Source organism: Gymnodraco acuticeps, unplaced genomic scaffold, assembly GCF_902827175.1.
Source record: "Gymnodraco acuticeps unplaced genomic scaffold, fGymAcu1.1, whole genome shotgun sequence".
In the NCBI taxonomy this organism is placed as follows: Eukaryota; Metazoa; Chordata; class Actinopteri; order Perciformes; family Bathydraconidae; genus Gymnodraco; species Gymnodraco acuticeps.
Genome location: NW_022992297.1, coordinates 181,504 through 204,729, shown reverse-complemented (window position 1 = coordinate 204,729; position 23,226 = coordinate 181,504). Strand labels below are relative to the sequence as shown.

Below are 23,226 nucleotides of genomic sequence, written 5' to 3'. Positions count from 1 at the left end.
ATAACCCGCAGGCGTAGGGAGGCGACCCTCTCGTCCACTGGGGTAAACTCCAACAACGAAGCACCTAACCGGGGACTTGTGAGTATCCCCACACCCGCCCGGCGCCTCACACCTTGAGCAACTCCTGAGAAGAATAGAGTCCAACCCCTATCCAGAAGTAAGGTTCCAGAGCCGACGCTGTGCGTAGAGGTGAGCCCAACCAGATCCAACTGGTAACGCTCCACCTCCCGCACAAGCTCCGGCTCCTTCCCCCCCAGAGAGGTGACGTTCCACGTCCCCAAAGCCAGCTTCTGTCGCCCGGGTCTGGTCCGTCGAGACCCTCCGCTTTCACTGCCACCCTTCTGGCAGCGCACCCGACCCCATCGCTGTTTCCCGTAGGTGGTGGGCCCGCGGGACGGAAAAGCGGAGGTGTTGCTCACGTTGCCTTTTCGGGCTGGGCCCGGCCGGGCTCCGTGGCAAGCCCGGCCACCAGACGCTCGCCGACGAGTCCTCCTTCTGGGCCTGGCTCCAGAAGGGGACCCCGGGCTTCCTCCGGGCCGGGTATCCTCACTTCTTGTGTCGTCTTTCATGAGGTTTTTTGAACCAATCTTAGTCTGGCCCCTTGCCTGAGACCAATTTGCCATGGGAGACCCTACCAGGAACACAAGGTTCCAGACAACACAGCCCCCAGGTTCATCAGGGCACACAAACCTCTCTACCACGGTAAGGTGCTGGTTCTTCAGAGAGGGGTGCTGGTTCTTCAAAGAGATTCGACAGGCACATAATAATAATAATAAAGCTTTATTTATATAGCACTTTTCATACAACTCATGCAGCTCAAAGTGCTTTACAAAATGACACATCACAAGTTAAAAACAAACAACAAGAAATTCCCCTCAGATTATTTGTAAAGAATTTTAAAAAGTACATGCAGCAAAATATAAAATGTTATCAGATAGACACATGGAGGTAAAATGTATGATAATGAAAATAAAATAAATAATGGTTTCTCTCTGACAGATAAGACACAAGACAACTGAGTCGATGCAACAATATAAAATATAAACACAATTTATATTATAAACATAATTATTCAAAGATTCAATGCAATTACAAGAAGTAAAACTGTTTAAAAAACCCAACAACAATACAAATGTGGGAATTAAGAATGAGTATATGTTTGTTTTGCTTTCAAAATAAAAACATGTCTTGCTGAAGTAGTTTCGGAAATAAACGGTACTTTTTGTAGGTTGTATACAACACCTGCAAATACTCAGTGGCAAAATGATTTTCAAACCAGTAAATAGACAGATGATTAAAGTTTCATTTATTATTATTATTATTATTATGTTAAATGAGAGCTTTACTTTGAAAGTGACTATCGGAAGCTCTAAACATTGAGTGAGTGTTTGGACTTGACACGCGGGCTCCGTCTCGTGCTGTCAGCGCTTTGCCTTCAGTGAGTCTGCGGTGTGTGTGTCTTGTCTGCTGCCACCTGCACTGTCCACAACAGGTGAGAACACTGCTTCCTTTCCTTTATAAACGTCTTTGTTTGGAAGAAACGGAAACTACCTCGGTTAAACAAACTTGTATAGTTAAGAAATATAAAATACTGTGTGTGTCGGGGGAGAGAACAGCCTGACAGTGAGGCTGACAAGTCAGCGAACGAGGAGAGGTTCGATGTACTTTATACCATTAGCAGCGGACACAGGATAATGAACGAGTCCGGCCACAGAGGCTGAGCGTCGGATTTAAGCGCTCTCTGCAGCCGGAAATGCTGCCCGATGCTCCTGCTGATCCACCCGCTGATCCACCGGTTTACGGTACTCCCAACACTTCAGCGCCAACATTTATGATACCAATAGGTGGGAGATGTACTCAGATATTTTAACTAAGCAAAAGTACCAGAGTATAGTAATACTTTTTTACAAGTCAAAGTCCTGCATTCAAAATATAACTCAAGTAAAACTAGAAAAGTATTAGCATAAAAATATAGCATAGTTAAAGTAGCAAAAGTACAAGTAGGCTAGTCATTGTGCAGATTGGTCCATTTCAGAATAATATGATATGTTTTATAATGATTGATCATGAAAGTGTTCTCAAAGCTGGTAAAGGTGCAGCTAGTTTGAATGGCTTTGTATACTGCAGGGTAGCTTGTGGATTTACTCCAGGTGGAACTAAAGTCTGATTTAACACTTGATTATATTTCACATTAGGCATACATTGTACCCCCGAAAAATACAAATAACGAATTGTGTCAGGTGCGCGTGACCTGCTCCGCTGCGCGTGCATCATTTCCAAAGTGCTTCAGCAGTGACACACATCTGTGGATAATCATTTATACGAAAATGGTTAAAGCAACCATCACTAAACGCCAGCAACACTGCATCTACTGCAGACCGTAGCAACAGGTCAGATGGGGACATCACGTTACCCTCCGTTGTGGACACTAGCTTACTCCCGCCTGACTCGCCGCCCTCGCCCCCGGAGCAGCAGTCTTCGTCGCCCCAAACTACGCCGCCCCTCTGCAGCCCGCAGGTGCCAGGATACCTCGGCAAAACAGAGCCTGCCCAGTGCCCAGGTATATCTAAACAAGTACCCGCCTGTACAGTGGGGTTAGGCGGTCATTTTGCAGCTCGTGGTATACAAATAGACTGGAATATGCATGTGAAAATAGTGCCATATTCTGCCATGCCTGTAGAAATGTTGGGTCACACATAATGCATACAATAGCACAGATGCCTTCACCACGAATGGCTACAAAAAGATCTCATATCCCAAGCTTATCAACGAGCTAATGTTGCAGCTGAAATGTTCTCCAGGTCACAAAGTCAACCTCACATGATGATGTGATCCCAGTTTTCAAGCACAGTAATATTCTCTTCCCAGAGTATATGATGGGACCAAGGTGATGATGTAGTACATGGTTTTAATAATACTTTTGCTTTTCAATGTTTGCCATTTCAAACCATGAGCTGGTTCAAATAATATGTGCCTTGATTTACAATATGTTCTCATTTGTTTTATCAGTACAGCTTTGAAGCTTTTGTGCTTTTCTTTGCCACAGTCCACTTTGGACTATATGAGATATTTCAGGATTGCACTTTTAACTCACTTGAAATGTTCTCACTTGCTTGGTTTCAAAACATAACAAATGCCATAATCTGTTCATTGGGGCCATCAATGCTATTTTATTATTGAAAAAGTCTGACATTTGCAAAGTTATGATTTAAATCTCTTGTTTTTGATCAAATAACAAGAAAAGTACACATTTGAAGCAAGTATTAAGGTGTGATAAACCAGTCCTCAGCTGTATGGCGAACAAACAGCAGGGTCATAGAAATGGTAGGATACAAAGAGGCTATAATTTTCATGAAAAATATGTTTGAAATGGTCATAGACTCAAAGGGATTCTCGTCTGTCTTTCTAGGATTCTCTCTGCAGTGTCATTTCATGTTGGGCTGCTGATGCCTTCAGGTTAACAGGGACAGACTTTGAGCACACACTCAGTCCTGCAGGCGAGTACACTTCTACACGTCCTCCTGTAACTCCAGATCTAAGTTCACCACCATCAGAGAGAATGGAGCCAGACCCGGACCACGCTAGGAAAGTGATCTCCTGGAATAGTCCACCTTCCTCTCTCTAGATGCTGCTAAGCCCTCTATGGATTCAGCAGCTACCTGTTCGCTCACTTACAAATATTTGCTGAGATAGTTCTATTGAAGGAACATTGAAGACAAAAAGCCACCTGGGCTTGATGACTGTGAGCACTCTGTGTCTGTGGTCAGGGCTTCAGTCATGGGGAAGGAACAGGACCTGCTGCTGGCTGTGAAGACTGGAGATCTTCTGCTGGCACACAAACTTCTCTCCAAAGTCAAGTGCAGCAAAACAAGTAAGTACACAGCTTACTGTATGTATGCAATAGCTTTTGTATTAGTTTATTTATATTTTGTATTAGCTCATAATCTGAATATGTAAAGTAATGAGTAACTAATTGTTTAATTAATGTAGTGGAGTCAAAAGTACAATATTGGCTTCCAAAATGTAGTGGAGTAGAAGTAAAAAGTAGCATAACATCTAAATACCCCAAAATCATACTTAAGTACAGTACCTGAGTTAATGTACTTCACTACATTAACCTCGGGTCGTTTCCAATATGAAATATAACTAAGTAAGAAGAGGCACAGGAGTGGGGGATGTCACTTCTTAACCAAGTGCAGATTGTTTGCGAACCATAAGTTCAGGTTCAGCTGTGGACAAGTGGACAGCACTGGATATTCTCCTGAACACAGACCCCCGCAGCTCCTCGCTCCCTGGGATGTGGTGGGCTTTCTTCTGCTTTCAGATGTTCTTATCTGCATAGATTCCAAGTCAAGCAACAAGCAAGCTCTTTACAGAAACATTGACATTGAAACATTGAAACATGACGCGTCCTCCCTTATCCAGCCTGGGGGAAGTTAAGGCCATCATGCTGTGAAGTTGAAGTCTTTCTTTGTGGCGTTATCTGCTCTGAGCTTTCATCAGTATGGCTGCCTGCTCAGTGACACACACACACACACACACACACACACACACACACACACACACACACACACACACACACACACACACACACACACACATACATACACATACATACACATACACATACACATACACACACAAAACAAGAATAACCTACAACAATAGGGAGCCCTGGCTCAAGGACGGACAAAACAAGGACACCACACATGATTCTTTTCCAATTACAGTATATTTATTTAAAGAGAGTAACTCAATTGTGATATCAGTTCATCAGTAATGTGTGTGTAGTGTATGGGTGTGTGATGAGTCAGCAGGGCCGGACTAGGACCATAGGTCATGTCGTGATTTATACACCCAGCCAGGCCATACCAGTTTGTTTGGGGGCGTCTTGCTGGATGTATCGTCAATATCTACAACGTTGTTACCCTACTCAGTTGCTATTTCCCTTGTGCTGGACCCTGAATCTTGACTTGTCTTGTCAACCTCCTCAGCATCTGCTGGTACTGAATAAGAACCAGCATTGGGATTCAACTCTGATCAATAACTATAATAACTTATTGAGAGAACATGAACATAGCTTGCTTATACTGTTGTCATTACATTTCCTTTGGTTGTGTTCAGTGTCAGTCATAGCCTATTGAAACAGTTTCCTCTGTACCTGCCAGTTCTGTCCACTGAGCTCTGCCTGCATCTCCCTCAGGGCCATCACCATCAGCATCATCTGATAGTGGAACTGAATAAGGAGAACATGTAATCATTAACAACTATTTATGAAATAACATTATTCAAGAACATATATTATACAACACTTATGTTATCACTAAGTTGACCCTGTATTTGCATGGCCTGATACCATAATGATGGTCTCCCCTTTAGACAACATAACCATCTCAAGTTATTCACTCACAGTATGAGGGGTTTGTAGCCCCGCAGTTAGCTGCAGTCTAACGGTAACATTAAGGACATGTTTGGGTTTTGTGTTGCCTTATAGTCTCCAGTCACACAGGGCCTGCCACTAACTTAGCATTGGACTGAGAAACAGTTTTGTTGACAGTCGATGTGCTATCAGGCTACAATATAGAAAGAAAAGTGGCTCATAATAGTGCTCACTGACACTAGAAAAGTGGATCACATCACTCCGGTTCTGAGATCATTACACTGGCTTCCAGTCGGCCAAATAATTGATTTTAAAATACTACAGCTAGTTTTTAAATCACTAAATGGCTTAGGACCGAGGTATATAGACGACCTCCTCCATCACTATGAAGCATCCAGGAGTCTCAGGTCTTCTGGGTCGGGTCTGCTCTCTGTTCCGAGAATAACCACTAAACATGGAAAAGCAGCTTTTAGTTATTATGCCCCAACAATCTGGAACAAACGTCCTAAAACATGCACGTCCGCCGAAACACTTCCTATTTTCAAATCCAGACTAAAAACGCACCTATTTGCTGCTTTTAATTGAGCTGCTCATACTCACACTACAGTATGCCTTTTTAGTCATGTATTCTGTACCTGCTGTGTTTATTATTTAATTTATTTCATTACCTTTGCTTATTATGCCTGTTTTTAAATGCCTTTTTAATAATGTATGTGTTCTTAAATGTCTTTTGCTTTTAATCTGTAGAGCACTTTGAATCGCCACGTGCTGAAAAGTGCTATATAAATAAAATTGCCTTGCCATAATGTTCGCTCACTTTCTGCTTCGTCATTCTATACCATACGGGGGTTCTGAATAAATCAGTGATTTTAGCACATTTCGCTGCCTTTTTGTTGCAGGATGGGGTGCATCCTTCCACAATAATTAACCTTGCCGTCAGTTTCAGTCGGTCCAGTCCACACTAATGTAAACAGCAGCGCACTGGTCTCGTGAGAAACGGAGAGTGGAACAACCAATCACATCTTCATTATTCTCCTGAAATTGAAATGTGCCCATTCGCTAGTCTGACAGGTGCGTGGTTCTCACTGCGCCTCATACCAGTGCAACTTTGAACAAGTTCACAATTAATGGATTTGGCCTGCAGTCACCGCATCTGGGCTGAATTACACACGTATTAATTTAGTCCTGTGTGTTTATTAGAGGCCATGTCAACAGGCCACATCATATTATGCCAGCGTTGCGTTCACAAGACATACAAGCCACAAACTGGCAATCGAAACATGCTACAACCTGAGGGACAGTGAATGAGACACACAGACACACCCACACACACCTTGAGGGAGGGAGGGACAGCTGATCACCGTGCAGCAATCAGCTGTTCCCGAGCAGAGAGAGAGAGAGCTGCTAGACACAACTCTTATTAATCCCCGTACCAGATACTATACAATGCTAACGGAGGCGAGACGTACGTTATTCACGCGCTTATCCACACGTACGTCATTCACGCGCATATACACACGTACGTTATCAACACGCATATCTAAGATAGCGCTTTCTAAGCCACACCGCCCCCACGTGAGCGCATACTTTGAGCGCATACTTTGAGCGCACCTATGATACGTCGCCGTGACGTCAGACATCGTCGTGACGTCGCCTGTATTCTACGTCAACCCATTCAAAATTGATGGAGGCGTTGGCGTACGTTGACACGTCAGTGCTCCGCTCAGTTAGCTTAGTTATCTGTTCTTTGGCACAAGTCACACCCAGTGGTGGGAATAACAGTAACCACTGTTATTTTTAACCGCCGTTATTTTTGGCAGTAACTAGTACTCTACCGCATTACTTTTTTAATTCAGTAATTCAGTTACCGTTACTACATGGCGCATTACTCCGTCAGTTTTTTTATATAGTCAACAGCCAGGCGAACAGAGATGAGAACTGTACTTACTAGACCCTCCAGAAAAACGCGGGCAAAAATCCTTGATTATGCGGGCTAAAATCCTTGATTATGCGGGCTAAAATCCTTGATTATGCGATCAAATATGCGGGGTTTTATGTGATTTTATGCGGTGAAATTGCGGGAAGTTGTGAAATATGCAGAAAGTTGCGAAATATGCTAAATATGCGGAAAAAATAAATATTGGGATGTCTTATTTATTTATTCTCTCTCACACACAACCTGCCACTAACGTTAAACCCCTTTACTATACAATTAAACACATTCAATGTTTATTTATTGTAAAAGCAATTGGGCTATTTTAATCACACTCTCTCTCACGCACACACACACACACACTTCTCCGCCTCATTCTGTTTTCATTTCATGTTCGTTATCTGACCAGCTTCAATCTTGTAGGCTTCTCACCTCGTTTCTTATAGCCCTCGAAAGGGTTTTGTTGGTCGATGCCTCGGTGAACGTGAGTTGTTTGGCTTTCTTGTCCGCAGCAGCAGAAGGCATGTTCGAATGTTTGAATGAATCAAAGTGGGTCGTCACCGTCGATGTTCTCTTATGCTCCAACACACAGTTGCACGGGGTGCAGAATAGTTTCCCCCCACTTTCGTGCAAGACATCGGGGTACTGCTTTGCCCGGTCTTTAGCAGAAATGTTCGTCGGTAAATGAGATGGATTACATTTTTTCATCTTGGTGTTTTCTCTCGCGTGTGAGCTCCATACGTTCACTCTACGGTGTTGTTTACCTTCTGTGATGCGCGAGCTGATGACGTCCCGTCATCATCATCACCACTTCGCGTCAAGACGAGTTAACTTTTTTTTCCTCAACTTTGTGTGGAAAAATGCGGGGATTATGCGGCCTTTTGATAAATATGCGGCCTTTTAAAAATGTGCGCCATTTTGCTGATTATGCGGTAAATTCTGCGATCGCAGAATCACGTTTTTCTGGAGGGTCTAACTTAAGTACAGTACTTGAGTAAATATACTTAAATATTTCCTGTGTCACATGCGGAGACGGGCTGTGGGCGTGTTTGTGTTGTTTACTAACAAGACTATCATGGCGGCGGCGGAGCTCAAGTCTAGTTTTTCCACCTGGAGATATTCTCACTATTTCACTTTTGTCGAGCACAAAGAAAAGAAAGTTTCTGTTAAATGTAAGTTGTGTCTTGGCGGGTCAAAGATCCTATCTACTGCCCAAACCAGTAATTCAAATCTCTTAAAACATCTGCAAAAACAACATGCTGGGACGAAGCTAGTAGCTAAGACCACAGAGACTCAGCCGACGCCACTCCACCTCCACCTAAGCAACAGCGGCTGGATTTTAACCAAGGGACTGCTAGCCAGGGAAAAGTCGATAAAGCCATTGCACGGTATGTTGTAGAACACATGCAGGCTATTGCTACAGTGGAGTCACCCGCTTTCAGGGAGCTAGTTAGCATGATAGCATGTCCGGGCGGCACACGGCATATGTGACGGAAAACTTTTTCCAACTACCTGGAGAAAGAATATACAAAAATGGAAAGCCAGCTAATATCGATGCAATCCAGATTGCATATAATGCATGTCAAGTTGATCAACAGATTGTATTATTCTCCAATGCAATAACAGTACTGAAATGAAGGCTATAAGGGCATTAATGGGAGTAACTAAAAAGTTACTTTTCACAGTAACATATTACTTTTTGGTGTAAGTAATCAGTAAAGTAACTGAGTTACTTTTGAAATGAAGTAACTAGTAATGGTAACTAGTTACTGGTTTTCAGTAACTAGCACAACACTGGTCACACCTCATAGTAGACTAGAGTGCTGACAGAGAGCACCGGAACGCCGCTCCAGCTCCTCAAATATTGCAGTACCCATAAGGAGCAGTACACACCGCATTGTTTGCGTGGCTGTGTCTTTAGTTGTAAGCACAGTGTCGATCTGTTGTTATTAGCATCTGGTTAGCTAGCTATGCTAACAAATTTAAAGAGCTTTTCTACAACCAGGTGGAAGAGAGCTCTCTCCTGAGAGGCTCACATAACCTCAGCTCAGTGAGGAGGTTAAGGCACACCTTGATATGATCATTATAGTTATTAATGAGACTAAATGAAAAACAGGTATAAAATACTATATGACAGTAACAAAAAAGTTGTTAAAAATAACAAGAATACAGTTTAAAAGGGAAGTGATTTGTAAAATATTTACAGTTCTGTTTCATATTGGTGTTGAAAGATGTATCCATAGATCTCCTCATGTTGCTCTCAAAGTGTACTAGATTGATGCTTTTAACTTCAATATTTAAAAACAAATCTTCCCGGGGGAGCATGCCCCCCGGACCCCCCTAGAGGAGGTGAGGTTCCCCCTAGAGGGGGTTAGGCCCCCCCCCACACTTAAATCATGTTCACATGGATAGGATACTAAATACATTTGCACACATCTTGTGTCCATATCTTTCTGTGTTGGTGGTCATGCCACACCGTGCACATGCATGCATACGTGAGTCATGGTGAGATATCTGGATTAAGAGGTTGCTTTTTCTTTGCACAGAATGAAAGAAAGGCCAAATGAATGGGCTGTGATTTTAGTTTTTTTAAGCAGAGGTTGAGTTCAATCATTTGTACGGCCCTCGGAGGATGTTGTAAAAATGTAAAGGCAAAAGGTTCCCCACCCCTGCTGTAAATAATAATAAAAACCCTTGATTTATAACTTAACATCTCTGTCTCCTATTGATCTGAGTATATTATAAAGAATAGCAGCTAATTTAAGCATTATAGCGCAGGCCTTTGTCAGATGGTATATTACACTGTTTTTTCCTGCTTCGAATAGTTCTCTCTTTTTTCACCATACCTGTGTTTGCATCACTGGAAGCAAATCCTCTGCAGGTCAGATGCTTCTTAAGCTGTGTTGGTGTCAAGCTGACATGCTAGACATTCCCAAACCTCCAGCCTAAGCCTTGGGCCGGGGTGCAGATGGAGGAAGGAGAACCTGAACATGGATTGAACTCTTTAACTGGAGGGAGTGGCAGGGGGTCATGTGGTTGACACCAGAGGTGGGACCAAGTCATTGTTTTGCAAGTCACAAGTAAGTCTCAAGTCTTTGCGCTCAAGTCCGAGTCAAGTCTCAAGTCAGGATGGGCAAGTCCAAGTCCTAAACTTTGAAAAAACAAGTCTTAAATAAATCATTATGTGCTTTTCACCAAATGTAATGACATTCATCAACAGAATATTACTTACTAATCAAACTGCTCTTTATTAGTCACATTAATAATGTAATAGGGGTGTAACGGTACACGTACCCGTACCGAAATTATTCGGTACGGGCCCTTCGGTTCGGTACACGTGTGTACCGAAGTGTACCGAACGAATATAACGTTAAACGTAAAAAAAAATGAGAACGTGAACAACTTCTTGGAAGTAATCTCAGGTGCTGCGTCGCAGCATTCAGAGTAATTTGCTCACATTGGGTTCAACGCGTCATAGAGCGAGCAAGTCATTTAATTGGACGAGAGGCATACTATGAGAGCTGGTCAGAGGGATGCGTTCAAATTTAGTCAGTAATTTGAGGAACTGTCGAAAATTAATGGCGAACGCAGATAAAGTTGAGCTCGAAAATCCTCCAGCATCATTGAAGTCTCCGGTTTGGGAACATTTTGGTTTCGCAGTTACGTTCAAGGATGACGGACAAAGACAGGTGGACAGAACCAAAGCTGTTTGTCGGCATTGTTCAACTAAAATTGGTTACGTGGCTGGCAATACATCAAACTTGCACACTCTTGAAAAGGCATCACCCGAACGTGAATATCACCGGTACCAAAAGAAAATGACTGAAGTGCAAACCCAACTCCCACTAGCATTTAAGCCTCCACCACTCGCAAAAAGTTCAGACCGAGCCAAAGCTATTACAAACGCCAAATATCCTTATGTTGCCATGTTAGCAAAGCGCTACCTGGCTGTTTCTCCTACCTCTGTCCCTAGAGAGGGTGTTCTCCACAGCAGGAGACATTGTTAGTGCCAGCAGATCTGCCCTTTCGGCAAGCAATAGGCGCATTCACACCGCGGTACTTTTCCCACAAAGGTTCATGCGATCTTAGTTCATGAGAACCTTTTTACCCCCTCGAGTGGCTCTTTTGTGAGAAAAGAGCTATATTTCTGATTGGCTGGGCGGATTACAAACCACGCCCCGTAAAACTCCCAAAAAGTTTTGTGAAGCCGCCATTTATTATCCTCGCATTATTAGCATTAGCATTAGCCCAGCGCAGAAACGCAGAGAGACTAATTTATGGCAACACAAAATAAAACATGGAAGCGGTGGAGATTAGGAGGTGTCGGCGTTCTGGCGATTTACTCGGAAGGCTTCAGTAGAAGCTGCTGGGAGTCCCAGCAGCTTCTACTGAAGCCAGTCCCCAACTCCGGGGACTTCCGGCCGGGGACTTTGGGCGGCAGTATACGCCATGAACTGGTTTGCGGCCTGCCAGTAAACCCAAAGCAGAAGAAGAAGAAGTGACGTCAGCGGTTTAATTTGCCTAATCCACCCCCAGGGATTTATCTCATTACCATGAGAACTAAAGAGTTCACATGAACTAAGTTCTCATGAACCTTTCTGGGAAAAGTACTGCGGTGGACAAGTTCATCTTTCTTTAAAAAAAACATGACAATACAATGACAAGCAAGTCATAATGTCAAACTGGCTGTTTAGGTGCTAGTACAGTACAGTTCAAATACAGATTATTTCAGTTAATCGAAATGCTGCACCTTAATGTTTATTTTATTATATTTTGTATTTATTTGAGTGAATACATTATCCACAGTTTAATAATAATACAAAATATATATATATATGTTTTGTTTTGTGAAAAAAAATTCTGCTGTACCGAAAACGTACCGAACCGAACCGTGACCAAAAAACCGAGGTACGTACCGAACCGAAATGTTTGTGAACCGTTACACCCCTATAATGTAATAATCCATTTTCTCTCTGCTGGTAAAGTAACGTGTTTTTTTCTAATTTAAGAGGGATCAGTAAGGTTAGGCTACCGTCACGGTTTGATTCAGAAGGAGTTTAATGTATAAGATCCCTGATGTTGAGGTGACCAGAATGTTTATTTCCACTCTGTACAACATGTTATAAGGGACCCACAATCTATCTTTATGCAAGTGATAATGTGCAGCGATTAACATTTTGAATGCAGGACTTTTTATTGTAACCGAGTATTCCTACACTCTGGTACTTTTACTCAAGTACAAGATCTGAACTTCTCCCACCTCTGGCAACAAATCCTGAGTGGTTGCCAACAAAAAAAGAAGGTTATTTTCATTTTACAAATCCTGCACTCAGCTTTGCTTTCTCCAATATCATTGAAAAGAAAGCTGTGTAGCTGGCCTGTACCACTACACTTGCTGTCTTTGGAGCGTCTGCCCCCCACCCTTCTTTCACATAATGGTATGATCCTAGTGTGTCCTCGCATACGATTGGCCGCATGGTGGCCCAGCAAAATAAAGTCACGCCCTTCCCTGCATGGTTGGATTCCCCCGCAAGAGTAGGAGCGGCTGGAGATTCTGCTCTCCCCGACGGGAGTCTGCTCTTCTAGCGGCAGCTCGCGATCGGCGTGTTGGAGACCTCTGAATTAAATGATCAAGTCACCTCAAGTCAGAAGACTCAAGTCCAAGTCAAGTCCCGAGTCATTGGTGTTCAAGTCCAAGTCGAGTCGCAAGTGTTTTGTGATTTTGTCAAGTCGAGTCCAAAGTCATCAAATTAGTGACCCGAGTTTGACTCGAGTCCACACCTCTGGTGGACTCGAGTCAAACTCGGGTCCACACCTCTGGTGGACACACATAAGAACTGAGTATCTCTGGGTGCATGAAGGGACTCTGTGCGTGTGTGTGTGTGCTCATGTTGTGTTTTGTTCAAAAGTGTGACAGTGAGGTATACTACAACACTGACACACTGAATGTCGGGTTACATAACTCACTTATTTTACGACTTACTGTAAGAATGTATTCTGCCCCAGGAAAGACAATGTTTTTCTAGTTTGTAACAGTGAGGAGGATACATATATTCCTTCGGTTTTTGCCCAATAACTCAGATTCATGGCAGTAAGCACATACAGATGCTGTAATGTCCCTTGGGCTAAAATATATATATATAATATATATCTTTCTGTATCAAACTGTTTCATTTGTCAGATCAGAAAGACTTGTTTAGCCTTTGCATATTTTCTCAGATTTATGTTGTGGTAAATGAATTATTGGATTTTAGACAGTGGAGAACATTTTTATCTGAGATGTTATCTTGTCATACAATGTTTTGCTTTTAAATCCATTATTAGCAAATGACCTCTTTATACCTCTTCAAAAGTTTCTTCACTGAAAAAACTGAAACGTTGACTTTAACTAAATATATTATGTCAACACATTTCACATGACTGTATTATGTTAGTTGAAAACAATAATATCAAGTTGAACCTAAACATTTTCATTTTTTTAGTCTATCACTAATTGGTGAGAAAAAGTGTATTTCTTTAATTCAGGGTTAACTGACTAGTGTATGGGTCCCATGAGACAAAATAGAGACAACTGTGCCCCCCTGGCAGGGAGCCTCCTGAGGGGATTAGAAGGGCTCTAAGGCTGACGGACAGGGAGCTGAGAGAGGAGGTTACTTCTCCGATCAGCCATCTGCTGACATTAGGGTGGTGCTCAGTCAGTTGGAGGTCTTACCACAGCCTCCTCTTTCTGCTTAGCTGTTGCAAGCTGACACATTAGAGGCTCCCAGACAGAGCTGTCACACACTGTGTGCTCCTCTGTGTGGGGCCTTGTGTTGTATGGAGTGACATCTTGACATGGAAAGGGTCCTCCTCTCACACACTCTTGCCTCGGACTGAAGTGGGTGTTGCCCTGCCTGGATGGGGACCATGAGAGACTAGAGGTTCTTCCAAGGCCTTCATGATTACAATGTGTTTGTTGCAGCACATGCTTGCTTTCATGTTGCATCCTCTGTCAGGTAGTTACAGGCCTGCAAGTTAGGTTGTCACGGACAGATGGATGAGGTTGAATATATTACAACAGTAAAAATATGTACAGTAGTGCAAATGACTGTCCATAGCAGCGTAGTAGAAAGGTGTGTGTGTGTGTGTGTGTGTGTGTGTGTGTGTGTGTGTGTGTGTGTGTGTGTGTGTGTGTGTGTGTGTGTGTGTGTGTGTGTGTGTGTGTGTGTGTGTGTGTGTGTGTGTGTGTGTGTGTGTGTGTGTGTGTGTGTGTGTGTGTGTGTGTGTGTGTGTGTGTGTGTGTGTGTGTGTGTGTGTGTGTGTGTGTGTGTGTGTGTGTGGTGTGTGTGTGTGTGTGTGTGTGTTGTGTGTGTGTGTGTGTGTGTGTGTGTGTGTGTGTGTGTGTGTGTGTGTGTGTGTGTGTGTGTGTGTGTGTGTGTGTGTGTGTGTGTGTGTGTGTGTCCATTGGTTAACTCTTAAGAATCTTCTATTCCTGTGTTATGACCCTCCCATCAACCTATTTGAACAGGAGTTACATTATATTAAGGAAGTACATATGATGAATTATAATATTATATGAAGATAATTGTGTCTTTACACCAGCTGTATATATTTGTTTAGTGGTGTCAATCCATTAAATAATGTAATTGCATAAATCAAAAAGACATTATTCGAAAGTTTAAAATGCTGGAATTTACTCAATAAGAATAAAGAAATCCATGACTAACTGGTAAGAGGAATCAAAGTTGTTTTTTTTACAGAGGTGGAGGAGTCACATGACTTGACTCGAGTCTGCATATGTTTGGACTTGAGACTTGCTTGACTAACATTGATAAAAGACTTGACTTTGCCATGGTATTCATGACTTGAGACTTGACTTGAGACAGATAACTCGAAAGGACTTTACTTTTTTTAATTAAATATTTGCATTTGTTTTTGTATGGTACGGAGCCCCTAAAGGGCAATGAAAAAAAAAAAAGATACTGTATCTCGTTCACACGAGAAAGTTACAGGAGCGCCAAGTAGGAAGTGGAGCACACAGGAGACAACCGTTTCATTGCAGACTGTTATGTTTATGTTGGGAAATGGCAGTGCATAGCATACATTATTTTAGATATATTTCAAACTCGAACTCTCATTCAGAAATTGCTACAGCACCAGGAGGAAGCGGGACGTGTAACTCCGCTTCTGAGCAATAGTATGTAGCTGCAGCCCCGGAGACTGCAGTTTCAGGACCGCAGTCGTACAACCAGCGAGTATTGAGTCTCATACACAGCGAGTCTCTTTAGACATTGTAATGCTTGTTATTAACGATCTAAAATTGCATGAAAATATGTTTTTCTTAATTTCTAAATTATTATTATTATTAACAACAATGTGTTGTTATTATGTTGACATACAACGTAAATATATATATATATATATATATATATATATATATATATATTGTAGTAATAATGATATAATCTATTTATAATTGTAAATGTATATTGTATGTAGACATACATTTAGATGTATATGTTGTTAATTTAGTTTTTGGGAGAAGGGGTGGGGTTAAATACGTGTAAACTCCTTCCCATGCCTTTTTGGATGTGTAATTAGGTAGATCATTTGTTTATATATAATTTGTAAGTCAATAATATTTAGTTTATCAATTTGATACTGCTTACGTTTCTACAGTATCATAATTCTCTTGTTTCATTTAATTATTATTATAATTTTATTGTATTACACGTTCGAAATAAATCAAAACAAACCAAATGTGTCTTTGAAGAGGTGCTTGGTTACTCAAAAACAACTGTTAGTGCGTTTATGCACCTGGTTGCCAAAGATAAACATGCAGTTTGACCGAGAGGCATTTCAGTGCAGAATCAATTTTGTATTTATTTAGAAGACGGGCACAATTTCCTTAACACGGACACGGAATGACCTCTGGAGTCCAGCATGTCTTTGAGTTCCTCTCACCCTTCCTCTGAAAGTGGAGAGGACACTGAGGATTCTTTACTGGAATGAGGCGGGGTCTGTTGTTCCCTCAGCCACCAGAAAACAGCTCCAGCTGCAGTACCCCGGGAAGCCCTCTTCGGAGTAAAAACCCTCCAAGATTCCTCGCCGTCCACTTCCCCGGTAGCCTGTGCCAGCTATCATAAGCTAACAGATGTTTGTTTGTATTGCCTTAAGACTATCATAGTTAACATTAGCTAATCCCACTTAATTTTAAGACACCGGAATTGTTTTTAATGTTTAACAAATACAACTTTAAAAGCACTTCATATTACTCACACTCTGATTGTCGTTCATATTAATGTCTCCTACTCGCTAGGTGGCAGTGTCACGAAAAGCTAGGGTCCTAGGAGTGCGGTCCCAGGACTGTGGTCCTGAAACTGCAGTCTCCGGGGCTGCAGCTACATGCTACTCTCTCTGAGAAGTGCAGCACCAGCACGCAAAGAGCTTTTACGCAACGCCTTCACTGTGTTTACTTTCATTAGAACAGCTAAAGAGCGACCGCAGGCTGGTACGTTTTTACCACACACACCTCTACACACATCAAACTGCCCGATTAATCCCCCTATTACTCGTTTTATGAAGGAGATGTCCCCCCCCTCCACGCACGCGCGGGCCGAATATTCGAATATTCACTGCTGATTACTACCGAATATCCGGAGCCCGAAAAATGGTATTCGGTGTGAAGGAAACTTCTGTGTAGCAATGCAGTGGGAGTCACCGACTCATGAAGGAGACACGGGACGAGCAGGAGTTCTGATATCAAACACGGATCTTTAATACAAGTATCGGCCGGAGAAATTCACATCACAAGTCACACAGTCAAAGGTTCTGACTGCGGGGGGACTGTGGGTTGCCATGTCAAAATCTGATCAGCATCGCATCTTGGTAGACCCTTTAACTAGTTTACAGAGAGTCAAATCCACATATTGGGGCTGGGCGTAAACACCTGGAGACACAGGAGATGTCTCTCACATCTGTGGTGCTTAGAAGCCAGCGTTCTCACAGTCGTAAAACCCCCCCCTTTGCCCGCTAGGTCAGGCCATAAAACCTGGTAGTATGAACATACGACTGCATTATCACATTCCTTACGGGAGATTAGAAGCAGGGTTGCTCGTAAATGTCAACACACAGAATAGGTCAAATATCTAGGAGTAAAGACAGAAATATTCTTTGACAGTTATTCCCTTTTTATAATTTATTGATAACTTTAAAACATTAGTCTAATAATAATTTGGTCAATACTTAAATCAATAGGCGTCTTCAGATTTGAGTGTGGTCTCACCGTACATCAATTACATCACAAAGTAGAATAAGATTGAAACATTCAACCACAATGATTGATACAGACAACCACAATAGAAAAATCATCTCTCATCAGTGTTTGGATCATCTTTTGTCAAAAGCACAATAATGAACACACACAAAACACAGATGCATAATAGCAAAAACATCTACTTTAAAATAATATGTTTTAACATTTAACCATTAGTTGATCTCACTTATCAAACTATAAAATCAAAACCAGCTTGCAGTTTAAAGATTTACTTTAAGGCAATCACTAGTCAAAAGCTTTTAAAACGTAGAATCATAAGAGATCCAGGAGAGGTATAAAATCAGAATCATAAGAGATCCAGGAGAGGTATAAAATCAGGATCATAAGAGATCCAGCTAAGGTATAAAATCACAGTTAAGGTATACAAATACACAGTTAAGGTATAACATTTGTAATCTGCAAAGTTACAGTATCCTCAATTTTAGGATTACTTGACGTTTACTTTATCACATATTAAATCAAAAGACTATGGCATGATAACATAATTACATTACTTCAACTATCAATCATTATGTCATTTCAAAATCTGAAGGGAAAATTAAACAATTCTCAAAATGTTTCACAATCTGAAAAGGAAAAGTTAGGCAAATATTCAAAGACTTTTGTAAAAACCTGGAAAGGAAGGATTAAACATTCTTAAAACTTGAAACATCATTTTAGGTCTGTCTGTGCATGGGTAATACATTGAAGAGTAGTGTTGTTAAGTCTGATTGCTGGACAATTAAGGATAGTAACATTATCTGTTATAATATTAGAAATATCTTATTCAATACCTTATAATCTGAAAATATCAATTAATTAATTTTGTTTAGTGTGAAGGTGTAATCTGATCCGACAAAATATATTTATCACCACTATTTAACACATGTCTGTTCATCGGAAATATAAAAAACAATCATTAATTGTACATCTGTAAACATCTGGTCATTCAATTCAAATGTTATCTTTGTACGAGAACTGGAAGAACATGTCCTCCTGACTCGTTCTCCTCCTCTCTTTATGACACAGAGTCTCTGGTGTGTAAAGGCATCCTGATACTGTAGATTAGCACTGAGGTGCTGATTGGCTCAAACTCTTCTTCATCACAACGCCATATTTCAACCCCCCAATTGCTCTGCTTTTGTGTAGCTCATTCAGTGAGAACTGTAGTTGATCCCCCAGTGAAATGGAGGCTCATCTGCCTGCATTCCTTCTGCTATCAATCAATCAATGTTTATTTATATAGCCCAATATCACAAATGTTACATTTGTCTCAGTGTACTTCACAGTTTGTACAGAATATCAGTATGACAATACGACACCCTCTGTCCTTAGACCCTCACATCGTACAAGGAAAAACTTCCGGAGAAAACCCACAGTTTAAAGGGAAAAATGGGAGAAACCTCAGGGAGAGCAACAGAGGAGGGATCCCTCTCCCAGGACGGACAGACGGACAGACGTGCAATAGATGCCGTGTGTAATTGAAAATATAATACATTTACAACATAGGTAATCCAAATGTTTGGAAATGCATGTGTGTATAATAGGAAGATGAATCCACGAGGATATCCATCCAGGACCTATGATCCAGGACCACAGCCACGACTCAAGATCCAGGGCTCGCGATGCAGGACACAGGACCGCAGGATCATCCATGACTCCGGATCCCGGCGTATATAGACACCAAAAAGAAAGACATTTGGGGAAGCTGGGTTAATCGGAACATGAGAGTACACAGGTATAGACAGAGAGAAGGAAGAAGTAAGATGTCCCCCGACAAACTAAGCCTATATCAGCAAAACTAGGGGCTGAATCTAATTAGCCCTAACTATAAGCTTTATCAAAAAGGAAGGTCTTAAGCGCACTCTTAAAAACGGATAGGGTGTCTGCCGCCCGAACACAAACTGGAAGCTGATTCCATAAATGTGGAGCTTGATAAGAAAAGGCTCTGGCTCCCATTGTACTTTTAGAGACTCTAGACAGAGGTGCCCAGTACGTCGACCGCGGGCGACCGGTCGACCGCGAGGGCAATGCTGGTAGATCGCGAGTCATTCATAAAAAAAAAATCCAGCTCCGTTAAAATAGACAAAACAGGTTTTGATCCCTCCTCCCTTGGCCTCCCTGCCACCTAATTCAGGAGTTTACTTGATTGACAGAAAAAGCGACCTATCGCTTTCCAGTCTGTTAACCCAGAATGCAAAGCGATACAAAATCAGTCAAGTGCAGGGAAAACTCAAATTAAGTTCAAGAGACAAACAAGAGACAAACAACAAAATGAGTGCAGGACCGAGCAAGAAGCTAAAGACAAACCACTTCCACCCAGAATGGGAGGAAGAGTATTTGTTTGTGATGTCACATTCAAAGGTTATTTGCCTTATTTGTAAAGCAAGCGTCGCTCTGCCAAAGAAAGGTAACGTGGAGAGGCATTATCGGAGTGTTCACAAGGCATATGACAGCGACTTCCCTCCGAGTAGCGAGTTGAGAAAGAGAAAGGTCATGTATTATTGCTACACAAATATTATCTCGCAGTCTTAGTGTCGCCAACTCGTTTCTAATATGCAAAAAGACAAACAAATGCGTCTATGGTCGGTGTATTTTTTATCTTTCCAATCGAGACGAGATCTCTCTCTCCCCCGTCTGTGCGCGAGGGGGCGGGGCAGTTTACACACACGCAGCTGCTACATGCAGAAACACACGGAGGGGATGGCGGAGAGAACTAAGCGCTCCAAGGTGTGGATAAATGTTACCCGTCTTGAGGCGGACAATGCTCCTTGCCAAGAGAGTTTAGCATGTAAGGGCGGTAACACGAGCAATTTATCTAAACATTTAGCAAAAGTGCTCCACATTCAGACGGAGGAATGCACCGGGCTCGACTGTCTTTCTAGTAGCCCTGTAGCCCCCCCATCCACGAGTAACGTTTCCACGTCAGGTGTTCTGTATGCTAGCAGCAACACAAGGAGTTAACTACATTATACAAACATGGGTTAATGATTAGAGGAAACTGAGTTACTCTTTATTTTGTTAAAGTTTCAGCTATTCTGTTTACAGTTCTGTCATCAGATTATTTAATACGATTTGTTAAAAACATTGTTGTTTCTTTTGATGCGAAATATTATTTATTTTATTTAAATAAAAAGCAATGTTAATTTTGTAAACAATTAGTTAATTTAATAATATATGTATTTTTGAATCAAGTATTAATCTTTATTGTCTTCATTGTTAGTTTCCACATGCCTAAAACAACCTCAAGCTAAATCTAAAAGTTGATGGCTAAATAAGAGCGTTTGAGAAATTGTGCGAGGCATACAGTAATAGTCTGAATAGTCGATTAATCGTTTCATTAATCGATAGATTAATCGATTATCAAATTAGTCGTTTGTTGCAGCCCTATTATCCCATGTATAAATAAAACGTGTTATTCAGCAACCCTTGCAATTTGGGATTTTATTTTTGGTTGGTAGACCTCGGTGAGCTGGTCATTTCAAAAGTAGCTCACCAGCCCAAAAAGTGTGGGCACCCCTGCTCTAGGAACAACCAACAACCCTGCATTCTTGGAACGCAATGCCCTAGTACAGTGGTTCTCAAACTTTTCCTGTCAGGCCCCCCCTTTGGAGAAAAAAAAAAGTCGGGCCCCCCCCAACACAAATAGTCAGGCTCAGTGGCGGCGCCAAAGATTTATTTTGGGGGTACTGTGGGGTAGCTTGACGTTTCATAGAGGGTGCTCAAACATTTAGGGTTTCCCATTAATGTACCGGGCGCTACAGAGGAATGTTCTACTGCAACACTCCCCACGCATACACACAGTGTACCCGCAACTGTTACAATGAAGGCTCAATAATCAGCTCACGGCATATAGGTGTAAGCAGGGGTAAAGTGCTATTTTTATAGGTGGTGTGTGGACCTCACATAGGGGGGAAGATTTATTTTTAAATATTGAAGTTAAAAGCATCAATCTGGTGCACTTTGAGAGCAAAATGAAGAGATCTACAGTATGGATACATCTCTCAACACAGAACTGTAAACAGATTTACTATTTCTTTATGGATATTTTACAAATCACTCCCCTTTTAAACGTTATACATTTTTTAATGTCATATAGTATTTCATAATTGTTTTTAATTTATTTATATTAATGGTGACCAAAACGTTTGAGACCCACTGAGATAACACTGAGAGAGTCCTTTAGCTCACTGAGTCTCTCAGTCTGACAGGAGAGGACTCTCCTCCACTTTGTTGTTGAAAAAACTCCTTATATCCGTTAGCGTAGCTCGCTAGCACCAGAAGCTAACATCAACGATCTCCGGTACCGGTGCGCTCTCTCTCTCGCTCGCGCACACACACAAAATGGCTCGTTCCACACACACACACAGAGCCGAGCTTTAATGAAACACAGACACCCAGAAGTAATAGTACTGTACTGTATCATATTATTTTCGAATCAATAATTTTTCAAAATATGATTTTTTTTTTTTTAAATCTTTCTTTCTTTTTTTTTTAATAACCATTTGTTCTCCTGGTCTCTCGCGCCCCCCCTGTCATGCCTCTGCGCCCCCCTGAGGGGGCGCGCCCCCCACTTTGAGAACCACTGCCCTAGTAGGACAGTAGGGGTATAATGAGTTATTTAAGGTAAGATGGCGCCTGCCCATTAAGGGCTTTGTAGGCGAGAAGAAGAATTTTAAATTCTATCCTGTGTTCTATAGGGAGCCAGTGTAAGGCAGCCAGAACAGGAATAATGTGGTCCCTTTTCCTAACTCTGGTTAGTACACGAGCTGCAGCATTTTGAATCAGCTGAAGCGACTTGACTGACTTCTTGGTACACCCTGATAATAAAGAGTTACAATAATCCAGCCTTGAAGTAACAAATGCATGGACTAGTTTCTCTGCATCGTTTTGAGGCAAGATATGCCTGATTTTTGCAATGTTACGTAGATGGAAGTAGGCGGTCCTCAAATAATCGTGTTAATTACTTATTGTAAAGCATTTGAACATTCTTTTGTGTCACATGTTCATTATTAAGTTGATGTATAACTATAGTATCTTAATTATTTAAAATGTAAGGTGACTAAAAATGGCAACCGTATTTTCAGTTTTGGCAACCAAAAGCTGATGCCTGTTTGCCAGCCTGGCAACCACTTTTAAAAGTTAGCGTTGAGCCCTGCTCTGTTACAAGTAAAAGTCCTGCATTCAAAATATTACTCAAGTAAAAGTCGAAAAGTATTTGCATCAGAATTCAAGTATATTTATTATACCTTTTCAGAATATATGATATGTTTTATAATTATTGATTATCAAAGCTGGTAAAGGTGCTAAACTAAAGGTATTAAATTAATGCTGTCAAAATTATCGCGTTAACGGCGGTAATTCATTTTTTGAATTCATTGCGTTAAAATATTTAACGCATTTAACGCATGTGCAGAATGGCCCGCCCCATACATCCCACCAGTGGCAGCGCCAGGGTATGGCTGGGGTAGGCTACACCCATACCAAGAAATGGCTTAGTCCCACCATGAAAAATGATGTTAAAGTAAGCAAAATAAAGTCTGCCAACTCGCGCCGAGAATTGCACAGACAGCAGTTAGTAAGATTGATTTCAGGAGCCACTTGTCTGGAAATACCGAA

At 41.7% G+C, this 23,226-nt stretch overlaps 1 protein-coding gene across 1 annotated transcript in view; it reads left to right on the top strand.

Moving 5' to 3' along the window:
* The first annotated feature begins 1,386 nt into the window (after window positions 1-1,386).
* Window positions 1,387-23,226, top strand: part of LOC117540965 (caskin-2-like) — a 173,179-nt gene continuing 151,339 nt past the window's right edge. Inside the window, exons 1-2 of the mRNA XM_034207957.1 lie at window positions 1,387-1,492; window positions 3,410-3,871. Coding sequence (XP_034063848.1) covers window positions 3,778-3,871 — 94 coding nt within the window. The 5' untranslated portion in view covers window positions 1,387-1,492; window positions 3,410-3,777. The remainder of the gene's footprint in view (window positions 1,493-3,409; window positions 3,872-23,226) is intronic.